This window comes from Choloepus didactylus, chromosome 1, assembly GCF_015220235.1.
Source record: "Choloepus didactylus isolate mChoDid1 chromosome 1, mChoDid1.pri, whole genome shotgun sequence".
Classification (NCBI taxonomy): domain Eukaryota; kingdom Metazoa; phylum Chordata; class Mammalia; order Pilosa; family Megalonychidae; genus Choloepus; species Choloepus didactylus.
The window spans coordinates 154,523,444-154,535,734 of NC_051307.1; the positions used below are offsets into that span (position 1 = coordinate 154,523,444).

General features: G+C 34.8%; 1 protein-coding gene across 4 annotated transcripts in view; it reads right to left on the minus strand.

The window, feature by feature from the left end:
* Positions 1 to 1,433: 1,433 nt before the first annotated feature.
* RASA2 (RAS p21 protein activator 2) overlaps positions 1,434 to 12,291 on the minus strand; it is a 126,654-nt gene continuing 115,796 nt past the window's right edge. For 3 of the 4 annotated variants that reach the window (XM_037843689.1, XM_037843683.1, XM_037843705.1), the window contains 5 exons: positions 8,423 to 8,505; positions 7,578 to 7,786; positions 6,700 to 6,803; positions 6,159 to 6,348; positions 1,434 to 4,512 (listed from right to left, as the gene is read on the minus strand). In XM_037843689.1, coding sequence (XP_037699617.1) covers positions 4,482 to 4,512; positions 6,159 to 6,348; positions 6,700 to 6,803; positions 7,578 to 7,786; positions 8,423 to 8,505 — 617 coding nt within the window. In that variant the 3' untranslated portion in view covers positions 1,434 to 4,481. The remainder of the gene's footprint in view (positions 4,513 to 6,158; positions 6,349 to 6,699; positions 6,804 to 7,577; positions 7,787 to 8,422; positions 8,506 to 12,291) is intronic. The other variant, XM_037843698.1, reaches the window with a different exon arrangement.

Here is a 12,291-nt window from a genome sequence, read left to right on the forward strand (position 1 = left end):
ACTGAAATCCATTTCAAAAACAGATCACTGAAAAGCACAAGGATTTTGATAGTATGAAGAGATTTGAAATCCAAGGCAAAAAACCTCCTAAACAAATGCTAACAGGACCATAGATTAATTAAACAGGCCACAACTTCTCTGCTGGCAATATAAAATATAGGCATAAACTCATATACGGTGGCAAATGGTGTCCCCAAACTAAGAAATCAAATGGCGAAATCACTACCCAAAGAATGAATCTATTGGCCACAAAAGACCAAACCTCGGCTGAGAGATATGTATGAGGAATCAACACCAAAGGTCTCTGAACACTGGCCAGCTTATTCTGAAGTACACCATGTCTACCCAGGACAGGGCGTTCTCTGAAGCATCTGTGGAGTTCAGCAGCTTGCCATTTACTTCTAGTAGTAAAGAAACTTACACAAGTGGCTGGAACTCAGCAGTATTAACCTAGGCCTTGTTTTTTAATTCTTGTGTACATAAACCTTTACATGTCCCGTGGCTTTGCTTGGCTTCAGGTGTCTCTTGTTTTGGAATTGTGCAATTTGGATAGGGTAATCCAAATGAAGTATGGCTCCCTCTCCCTTAAATAACTAGCTTGTTTACATCATAGACTAGAAACTTAAGTCTTAGATGTTTCTTACGAGTTCTAGTCTATACATGGACTAATATGAGCGGGATTATGATGCTTCAATAAGAATAAGGTCCTTAGAGATTCAGAATCCTCTTCCTCTTTATTAACCTTAAACTCCTCCGGAGTTGCAGGACCTGTATTTCATGGAAGTTTTATTTAGGGATGCTAGGAGGGCTGCTGTAGCCGTAACAGGAGAAGGACCCTGCCTTCTCTTGCTGGGGGCACAAGTTACGCACTAATGTGATCTTTGGTGCTGTCATTTTGTTCTCCAGATAATTCATCAAAATGGCACAACATGGTCCAATTCTAACACCCAGAAGGGTGTACTGAGGATCAAGCTACAGGGTAGGCTAATCTGCAGGAGTGAATGTAGGACCTGAGTAACCAAAGGCTCTGATGTTGATTTTTTTTTTTTTTTTGGAGAAAAGTAGAAGGTGGGATTCTTCAAAAAGTCAAACATAGGTTGAAAACCTCAGCTCCAAATTGTTAACCCACATAAGAGAGGAATATACTTCTGCATATTAGACAGGAATGGCTTTAGGGAATGACGGGGAGTCTGCATGGTGCTTACACACCATAGACCTTCAGTACAAGTCCGTCGAATGAATGAATAAACAAATAAGGGCCACAGTCTGTCAAAAACTGTCCGAGTTAAGTGGAGGAGGAGAACACTGAGCCCCTTCCAGACAACTTCATTCTTCTTTGTTATTGGAGATGTCTTATTACCACTATTCCCTTACTAATGGGCAAGATATAATAATTTTAAACAGTTTTTTGAAGAAATTCCTCAATTGTTAAGAAAAAACAGACAAGGTTTTTGTAATTTATTTGAGTTATTCTCAAGCGACAGTTACAAAAGTTTTTAATTTTTATAATACTCTTGATAAGAAAATAAAATTTAAATAAAAATACATTCTCAACAATACAACATGGTTACACAAAATCACTACATTAAGTTTTGATAACTTACATTTTCAAACTGGACACTGTAAAAACCAATATTTACTAGCAACATATTAATTTCTAAGTTAGTCAGAATGGAAGCAGATAGTATCAATGTAGACTGGTAATTTAACTTTAGAAAGAGTCCTGTATTTTTCATATACTGTAAGAACGTCTAAAGGGCTTTGTAGCATTCTGTCTTTACAGGGATGTACTGTTAGAACTAATTATAGGTACTTTCACTTAAAAAAAATATTGATTTTCAAAACCTGGCATGAATGAGCCTTTCTGATAAATGAATGAAATTAGGCTTCAGAAACAGAAACAAATCCACTTCATTCGTCACCTCCTTTTGTATAATAAAATAAGTCTGATTTTGACACGTAACCATTACTTACGATATTAAAAACATATTTCTTTGGCAAATAAAAAAGTTCAATTTGATAAAATTTATTCCTGGGAGTAAAAATCTTTGCTATTGCCCATCATCTTATTAAAAGGATATTAAAAAACAAAGATAAACAACAACAAAAAAAAAAACCAGAACAAACAGCAGCAGCAAAACAAGTAATAGATTGCCACATTTTCAACTGATGGAAATAGCAAAACTAAGAACCAGAACTGGCATTTATGGCAAGAGTTTCCCTATATCATCCTTTTCTTTCCTTCTTGTGGTTTTTAGGGTTAAGTGAGCTGCCATGTATTTTTTCAAGTGAAGAAAAAGAGAAAAATCAGATCAGGTAGTAAAAATCAAAGTACCCATAAGTAACAGCAGAGGAACAAGGCCCCTGGAAAAAAGTACCTTGGTTATCATATTAGGATCCTACTAACGTAGTCTCTCATTTCAAAAGACTTTCAAAGAAAAATAATTTCACATTACTTCTTTTTAGGCTGTGCCATGCTGGTTAATTCCAGTCAAACTGGCTATTTCAACATGTCAAGTGAGGAAAGTAACTAGACTCCTGAACTCTTCCCTTCAAATCAAGAGTTATGTATACACACGGCCTAACTCCCTTTGATAATGCTGTGATCTTAAAAATCATAATTGAGGGTTAGATATTAGAAATATTAGAAGATTATTTATTTCACCTTAACAAAACAGCAGAGGACTAAAAGCCACTATAGAGCAATGAGTGGTACGTGGCAATGATCACATTTCCTTTTCAGACAGAACATATCAGAGACTATAGAAGGAAATATCAATCTGAATGAAATTTAAGAATTAGAAATTTATTATATAGTAAAATCTTTCACATTTTGTAACTCAGTAACGTTTATAGACTCTACAAGTTCATAAAATTTAAAGGACTTTTCCAAACTTATCTTTAACCAATTGATTTTTATGAGTCATTTAGAGAAATACATTGCTCAGCTGTCATCACTTACAGAAAAACTTTGTGTACCAAATTGTCTTTGAAAATAATTAGCTAATAACAATATAATTTAAAACAATTATCTACCAGTAACATAATTGCCAAAGTGTATCTTGAAAGATAGCTTATTTCAGGGAAATAAAAAAAAAGCACTACTAGCTAGACTTACATTATCAAGTCACAGTTTTAAACAAACGTGTAAATACTCCAGGATCAAAGTACCACATTTAGAAAATGTTTTGAGTTTTAAAAAAAGACAAAATAAGAGTACCATGGTTTTTAATACTGATGAAGCAAAGTGTATCCCTCTTAGCCCAAGGTGGCAACTTGCTTCAACTGCTTATTTACAGTTACGGTTTTTAGGACAGAAGTAAATTATTAGGGGGAAAAAGGATTCAAAACGGTTGCTTGCCCAAATCCCATTTGGCTAGCAGGCAATAAGGAAACAGCAATGAAATATAAACATTTTCAGGAAAGCATTGTTTTTAGACTTAAACATTGATCATTCAACTGATCATAAAGATTAGACACTACAGAGTATCTAAAGTATAATCTGGGCAGTCCAGATTATTAAAGTGCGCCGAGTGACTGTTCTTAAGTTAGATCACAACCTAACACTATGAGGAGGGCATCCTTACGGTGGCCCTTAACATGAAATAGCAGGTGAAGTCAAGTGATTTTCTCACCACCGTCTTTCACTGTTGACTCTCTTTTCTTTTTCAGAAGAGATGGCCTTAGAAGTCATGTTAATCTGAACTCTTAAATCAAGAAAATGAGTACCTGATATTGAAAACAATAAAAAAAAATTTAGTGGTCTCATTTTATTTCATCTGCCACTGCTCATCCCAAATGTAAACAAGATGCACGCAGTAGCACATATTCCCTGATTCTTCCTATCTGAGTTCTGCTTACACCTTTAAATAGGCCAAAGGTTCCAATGACTTTTGAGGATGCTCTGGCAGTTTTCTAAAGTTTCTTTCACTGTCCCTTATGTAAGTTGTAACGATTAATGGACCAAAGGAAAATTCATTTTTTTCTTTCTTTTTCTTTTTTAAAGAAGGAGGGGCTAGACGAACTAAATGGAAAGCTCTGAATTGTCATGGATTGGGATTTTCTAAAAAAAATGCAATGTTGGCAGTATAGAGCAGGCACTAATGGTAGTGAAGACAAGTCCACAACATGGAGTGTTACCAGAAGAGATGGTTTCTTGCTATGGAGGAGTTCTCCCTTTTTACAAAGCTTCTTTAGAAACTTCTTCTGGAAGATTCTTTCTATTAAAAAGAAGTTGCAGAAACATGGCTTTGGACACATAAGATATGAAGGGAATCTTGGGTTTCAAATTCTCTAGTAATACAACAATACCAAGACTCCCAAACAGTTAATTTCAATTATTAAATATTAAATACAGTGTGAACACAGGTGACCCTGAAGCCAATGTTCATTATTAAATACTATGGACAAAATATATGATGAATTAAAAAACTCCAACAAATATAGTACTTTCCAGTTCTTCTGGGTCAATTGGTCAAACTCTAAGAAGCTTTCCCAACAATTGGATTTTCCCTAGAAAACAAAAGAAAATAGTTCTAAGTAAGATTTTAAAATACAACAAATATCCATTAAGAATTTATATTTTCCCTTGATACTTTCTCATACCAAACCTTGCTTCATTATTTCAACAAGTATTTATTTACTGACTACCTATTAAATGCCAGGCACAGTTCTAGAACTAGGGACACAGTAGTGAACAAAATAGCCCTCAAGGAGCTTACATTCTAGTAAACGGAAAATAAAATAAGCAAATACATCAGAAGTTGGTATTTTTTTTTTTTTTATTAGAAAAAAATAAGGCTGGGAAGGGGTATAGTGTGTTTGTATGGGGGAGTAGTGTTACTATTTTATTAAGTATTGTCAAGCATTGGCTAGGACCTCATATGGAAATTTCCTGGGTCACCAAGAAAACTAGATTACTGTTGGAAGAGAACCAATTACAGTAACGCAGAGAAGACAGGATTATGATGCTTATGATAACTTTTGTATGGTACTAAGCCTTCTATCCAGGAAGGAGATTTTTGTATTTATTTGATTTTTATTGTTCATATGTCAATGATATAATCATTAATCCACAGAGCTGTCTAAGAATATTTAGTGTAGGGCCAGGATTCAGAGCCCTCACTAATCAGCTGTGACCTTGGACAAAGCATGAACTTTCCTGAGTCTCAGTTTCTCCAGTTGTGAAATGGGGATACAAACATGTTGGGCTGTTGTAGGGATTAATGACATAGCATGCTCACTGTGGTTGAACACTGTTATTTGCTGGCCCAAGAACCATACCCTCTCTATCCACTTCTTTGTTATCAGAACCCTGATTTTGTTCTAGTGGGCAGTCCTGTGTTTCAGGGAAAGCAGGGGAAAATTCTGGACAAGTTTCCTTTTTCTTAAGGAGGAAGCAACCTGTTCCTGTCTCTGGCTACTATTATATAAAAACATGAGGCTCTGGACTACTGTTGCCTATATGTGAACATGAAGGACAAGCCTGAGGATGACAGAAGTTATCTTGCTGAGGATGGCTGAGTGGAAGGATGGTCGCTAATGACCATGTTGAGCTGCTAAATTAACTAACCCTAGAAGTTTGAACTTGATTTGTGAGATTAAAAAAATTCCTATAGTTTAAGCTACTGCTGTTGGGTTTTCTGTTACTTGTTGCTAGAAGTGATCTAAGTGATACATATGTGAAGTACTATGCAAGTGCCCTGTGATGTACTAAGCTCCCAATACGTGTTGGCTGTTGCTACTGTTATCCACCATACTATCTCTCTATATCTGACATGGATCCAAAGAATCAACTAAAAAATATGTCTAGCACTTTCAAGCTGATTTTATATTAGTATTTATTATAAGGCACTGTAAAAGAAGGATGAAGGTCAGTAAAAAAAACAAAACCAAAAAGCTACCTAAGTACTAAGGAATGAATTACAATGGAATCCAACATGAGAAGTGGTGCAATGAAGTGATACCAGAACTATAAAAGATAGATCACCAAGAGCCTGAGTGGCCAGGAAAGTTCTTACATAAGAGGAGGTTCTGAGCTGGGTCTTGAAAGAAGAAGGTAAGCAAGAAGCAAGCAGTTCATGTGTGGGGACAGGAAAGCAGAGGCAATCCCAAAATAGGTTTTAGAATGTTTAAGGTGTCTTAAAAAAAATACTTACTTGCTCCCATATTTTGCACTACTTGATCTTTTCTTTCTATATTTTTCATGAGGCTCACCCAGCTTCTCTATGATGCTTTTTATTTGCTGAATTGTCTTAAAGGTTGTTACAGAATCCTCAATTATAAAGTTAGAATAATCATCAGGCTCTTTCTGTGGTCCTTGATAGACTGCTATAGTTCCACAAGCCTCTGCAAGTAGCAGTAAAATCTCTGATCAGACAACTAAATTCCACAAATGTAATTAGTATTATAAATAATAATTTTTCACGTATCTCTAGCTGGGAAGATTTCCTTTGGCAATGTACAGATAACCAAAATACATGAATTTTATTAATTAGGTTCAGCACATTTATGTAAAACAGTATTTTTACTTCATGAATATCTGAAAAATGCCCCCTATGGGGTTTTGTCAATTTTCACATAGGTAACATTTTGGTAAAAACATGAGTACTTTCAACTTTTTGATAAGGCAAAGCAATCCTTTAGGCATTGGTAATGGAGGAGCACTGTTATGTAAAAACAGATTAATTATATATTTACCTTCTATCTTCTGCAGCTTAAGTATACTGTGGGTAAAAAGGGAATACATTCTTTCTGTTTCTCTGTCTTCATCAATATCTATTTGGATGTCTGCAGGGACACCTCTATGAGAAAATGAAATTAAAGACAGTGGAAAATTTTTACTTTAACATGTCAAAGATTTTTGATGGTTTGAAGCTAAAAACAGAGTCATAGAATTTTACAGAAAGAGCCTCAGAAATCTAGTCTCATTTAAGAGTTAAATAAAAAAGTTTAAGGGAGGTTTGGTCATTATGTGACTAATCATGAGGGAAATTTTAACGTAAAATAATTTTCATAACCTATGCTTCATAACAAAAGCAATACATTATTGAATAAGTCTGTCGGACTACAATGGTTGTTTCACACAATTACAAAGAGAACGCTAAGCTTTTCTCCCTTGTTATCTTGCTCAGGTTGGCACATCTATCTAAACATTACCTTTTTTTTTTTAAACAACAGCTTTATTGAGATATAATTCAGATGCTGTAAAATTCAGTCTTGTACAGTGTACAATTCATTGGTTTAGCACATATAAATAATTGTGAAACCACTAATTTCAGAATATTTTCATCACCCCAAAAAGAAAATTCTGTACCCATTAGCATTCATTCACCATCTCTCTCTCGTCTCCCCAGTCCCTGACAACCACCAGTCTACTTTCTGTCTCTATGAATTTACTGATTCTGGACACTTTGTAAACTGTCATACAATATGTGACCTTTGTGTCTGGCTTCTTTTACTTAGCATATTGCTTTCAAGGTTCATTCATGTTGTAGTATGTATCAGTACTTTATTCCTTTTTCATTGTATAGAAATACCACATTTTGAAACACTGCTTTTATCAAAAAGATACTTACGCAGTACATGGCTTGCAGCCGAGAGTGCTTTCACTGGTCTCCTGACAGCAGAGCCAGTGTCCGTTCAGGTATGCAGAAGGATGATAAAAACTGAGCCTGTTTTGGTTGCATCGGCTCACCCTGCAGAGTACATCTATCCATTCATTAGCTTCTACACAATTATTTGCTTGGACATAGAGGGGTTTCTCCATATGAATTACTTGGAACATCTTCATAGGCAATTAAGATAAAAAGTTAGTGTCAGAGTCTAAAAACCAACACACAGAAAACAGAAAAAAGTACATAATAGAAATCTAGTTTATTTGGCTAAAGAACTGCTTCTAAGGTATCTTATGAATTGTTACTTTTCAAGCAAACTGGTCCCAAGGACAACAGTGAGTTCATATGGTACTAAACAGTACAATAGATTATAATTTTTAGAAGCCATACTTGTCCAGAGAAATGGACTATCATAAATAGAAATAAAAGGGAATTTCAGATGGAGGAAAAAGTATGAATAAAGGCAAAGCAGTGGGAAATCATCTTGGTTGATGATATACATAAGTGTATATGCTGAGTGGTAGCAGAAGATCAGGTTGGATAGATTGGCTATATTATTTAGAGACTTCAATGTCAAGCTGAGAAGTTTGGTAATGGACATATTAAGAAAAAGTACTTTTAATTTAATAGGCTAGGCCAGAGTACAAAGGCACTGACAGTAATGGGCGATTTTAAGACAGTGTTTTAGCCAGCAATTTATGAACTGTTCACAATTAATGGTAAATACTAAAATAACCTCTTGAAAATGTTCAATTGCTAAGTAACATATGCAGTTTAAAAAAACTTTATTTATTTATGTAACTTACATTTTTCTTGTTGAAAGAGCTCTCTTCCAGTTTTTCCACAGCAAGAATGTTTTTTACTGGAATTGTGTAAATTGCATCTTTTCCTAAGTAATAAAAGAAGGACAAAACTTAAATTTCTATCAGAAATATAAAGGTTATTTCTATAGGTTTTAAGCTCACCTTCTTGATAGTGGGAGTAGAAATAATCTACAGTAAATTTCCAAATATCTGTTTTATGGAAGAGGTGAATTTTGATTGTTTTCTATAAAGTGACTTCCTCTTTTCATTCTTTCAATATAGAATTGAAATTTTTCAAGCAAAAGTGTGGGAATAAATTTGATCTCTGTAGAAAATAAGAATGTCACAATATTTTGTGACATTAATTGGGGAGACTGAACAAATAATACACTTAGCATAGAAGCCTACTCAAAACTTGCTGAGACACAGAATTTTCTTTAATGGAGTTGTCACTATATGAACAGTAACTGACTGTGCGTAAGTGGATTTTTCTGTTTTCTTCCATCCTGATGTTTATTTAAGGGATTAACCCTCAAAACAGTGCCTTTAAATTCAAAAACTGTTCATCACTATCCCATATGAGCTGGTCAACAAATTTACTCTAAGAGATAGATGCAGAGGACAAAAGTGAGTATCTTATTCAGTAGAGTAAATCGTTGGCTTAATTTAAGAGTTTGAAATTTAGCTAAGGAAATGTGAGTTTGCTAAAAGAGCTCCATAACGTGATATTATATGATGCATTTCAACTTAATTTACCTGTGTATAGACTGTATCTCATATAGTCATAAATACTTGAAGCAAATACAACTCTGGCCTCATCTCATTTTGTAACATTGTTCTTAGAAAATCTAAGCTTTACACCTATTTTTTCCTGATCAAGCTTTGCATTAATAACACGTAGATTTAAGTGCTGGAGGTTAAGATCTTTATATTTTACATTAATCAATGGATTAATGTAAAGCCTTTTTGGCAAAGACATCTATTTGACTGACAAAGGTTTACTGTCCTGAACAGAGGTTAACATAGAATATTTGCTAAGCCTGTTTCTTGGTGTGAAATCTAAAATTTGTGAAATTCGAGTAGATGTGATATTCATTTTTAAAAAAAGTCATGTAATTCATCTTTCATACATTGAACATCTACTATAAAATAGGCTCTGTTCTAAGCACTTGGGATACAGCAATAAACAAAATAAGACTCCCTAGTGGAGTCTGCATTTAGGTCAGGAAAGACCAAGAAGAGACAAATAAATATTAGGTAACGATGAATGCTACAACAAAAATAAACTGGGGAGATACGATAGAAAGTAATTTGGAAGTTACTTTAAATTGGGTAGTTAGGGGAAACTTTTCTGAGGAAATGGCATTTAAGTTCAACAAATATAAATCATAAGAGACCATCAGCAGTCTCCTGAAAGTAGACAAGATCAAATTTATTGAAGGTGGGAAGAGCGTGAACTGAAGGAAGCCAGAACATAAGCCACACATAAGAAAAGACTTCTGCAGAAGTAGGAGTGGTTAGAGGACAGCTTAAGCCAGAGTCAGTGGACACAGACACCTTGGGAATGGGGGTGGGGTGGGTATTCAGACGTTTATCAGGATGATTAATCAGTGAGCTGCATCTGCAACAGCGGGCCAATGAGCCTCCACCACTCTGACTTGGGCTAAGCAGTGAGCAAAAAAGGTGTATGTGCACAGGCTAAAGCAGTAAGAATGTGCTGGGCTATAGAGCTGTGCAATACTACAGGCAGCTGCTGATCCCTGGGATGGAAGGAGGGTACCCAAAAGAGCAGCAACCTGCCACTCAGCAGCTTGTCCTGTACCTCCCCTCATAATCATTGGAGGTAAGCTACTGATCACTCAAGGAGCAAGTGAAAAGGGATTCTAAAACACACTGAAAAAGTCACCAGACGAGGAAAATCAGCACTCTGAAGGAGAGGCACACATGCAACAAAGAGAGTAACATATAAGGAAATCAGGGGCATAACAAATTGCCTTCTATTTCTTTTGCTCAGTATAATACTAAACAGAACCAATGAAAGTAGATAATCCCTGATTTCTTTCTAATCTTAGGTTATGATATTAGCTGCAGGCCTTTAAATATAGGCCTTTGATCAGACAGATTAAGGAAATTACCTAGACTTTATTTACCAGGAGCTTTTTTGAAAATTGAACAGGTGTTGAATTTTGTCAAACATTTCTAAATTGGATGAGATGATCACATGGTTTTCCTCCTTTATTTTGTTAATATGATGAACTATGTAGCTTGGTTTTCAAATATGAAACCAATTTTGATTTCTTGGGATAAATCCCTCTTGATCATTATGTAGTATCCTTATCACATATTGATGGATTTGATTCACTGTATGTGTTTTTCTCTTGTAAAATCCTTGTGTTTTCTTTTTCTTTGATTGATCTTGCTAGGGTTTTTGTTAAATTTTATTAAAGTGTTTACCTTTGTTATTTCCATTATTAATTTGTCTGGTATCTATTTCATTGATTCTGCTATTTTTATTTTTGCCTTCCTTCAATTTACTTTGCATTGAACTTGCTCTTTTTCTAGTTTCTTAAATTGAAAACTGATAATTGATTTATAACTTTATTTTCTTTTAAAAATACCTTTCTTATTTAGGTACATTTATATTTTACATATCAAAACATCCATCTATTTCAAGTGTAAAATTCAATGTTTTTTTTGTAATGTTACCAAGTGGTACAACCATCATAATTAATCAGCTTTGGACCACTTAAATTACTCGAATAGGACACCTTGTGCCCATTTGCAGTTGATCTTGGTTACCACCCCTAGCCTCAGGCAACTACTAATCTACTTTCTGTCTCTAGAACTTTTCCATTGCTGGACATTGCATATACATAGAATCCTAAAATATGTGGTTTCTGGGTCTGTTTTCTTTTACTTAGCATAATTCGAGGTTCATCCATGATACAGCATTTGTCAGTAGTTTGTTCCTTTTTATGGTTGATGGGATTCCTTTCTATGGTGATGCCACATTCTGTCTCCCCATTCACCAGCTGATGGATACTTAAGTTGATTCCAGTTTTTGGCTATTATGTACAATGCTACTATGAGCATTCACATCCAAGTCTTTGTGTGGGCATAAGTATCCATCTCTCTTGGAAGTGGAACAGCTGGGATGTATGGTAGTTTTACGTTTATCTCTCTGAGAAACTGCCAAACTGCTTTCCTAAGTGGCTATTTCATTTTACATTCCCACCGTCAATGTAGGAAAGTTCCTGTTTCTCCACATTCTCACCAATATTTGTTATTGTTTATCTTATTTATTATAAATATTCTAGGAGGTATGAAATATTGCACCGTGGTTTTAATTTACATTATCCTAATGATTAATGATTGAACATCTTTTCATGTGCTTATTAGTCATCCACTGATTTTCTTTGGTGAAATGTTTGTAAATGTCACATATTTATGGGTTGTTTTATTATTGAGTTGAAAGGGTTCTTGGTAAATTCTAGGTATAAATCTGTGATCAGATATGTTTTTTTTTTTTTTTAATCTTCATTTTATTGAGATATATTCACATACCACACAGTCATACAAAACAAATCGTACTTTCGATTGTTTACAGTACCATTACATAGTGGTACATTCATCACCCAAAACAATCCCTGACACCTTCATTAGCACACACACAAAAATAACAAGAATAATAATTAGAGTGAAAAAGAGCAATTGAAGTAAAAAAGAACACTGGGTACCTTTGTCTGTTTGTTTCCTTCCCCTATTTTTCTACTCATCCATCCATAAACTAGACAAAGTGGAGTGTGGTCCTTATGGCTTTCCCAATCCCATTGTCACCCCTCATAAGCTACATTTTTATACAACTGTCTTTG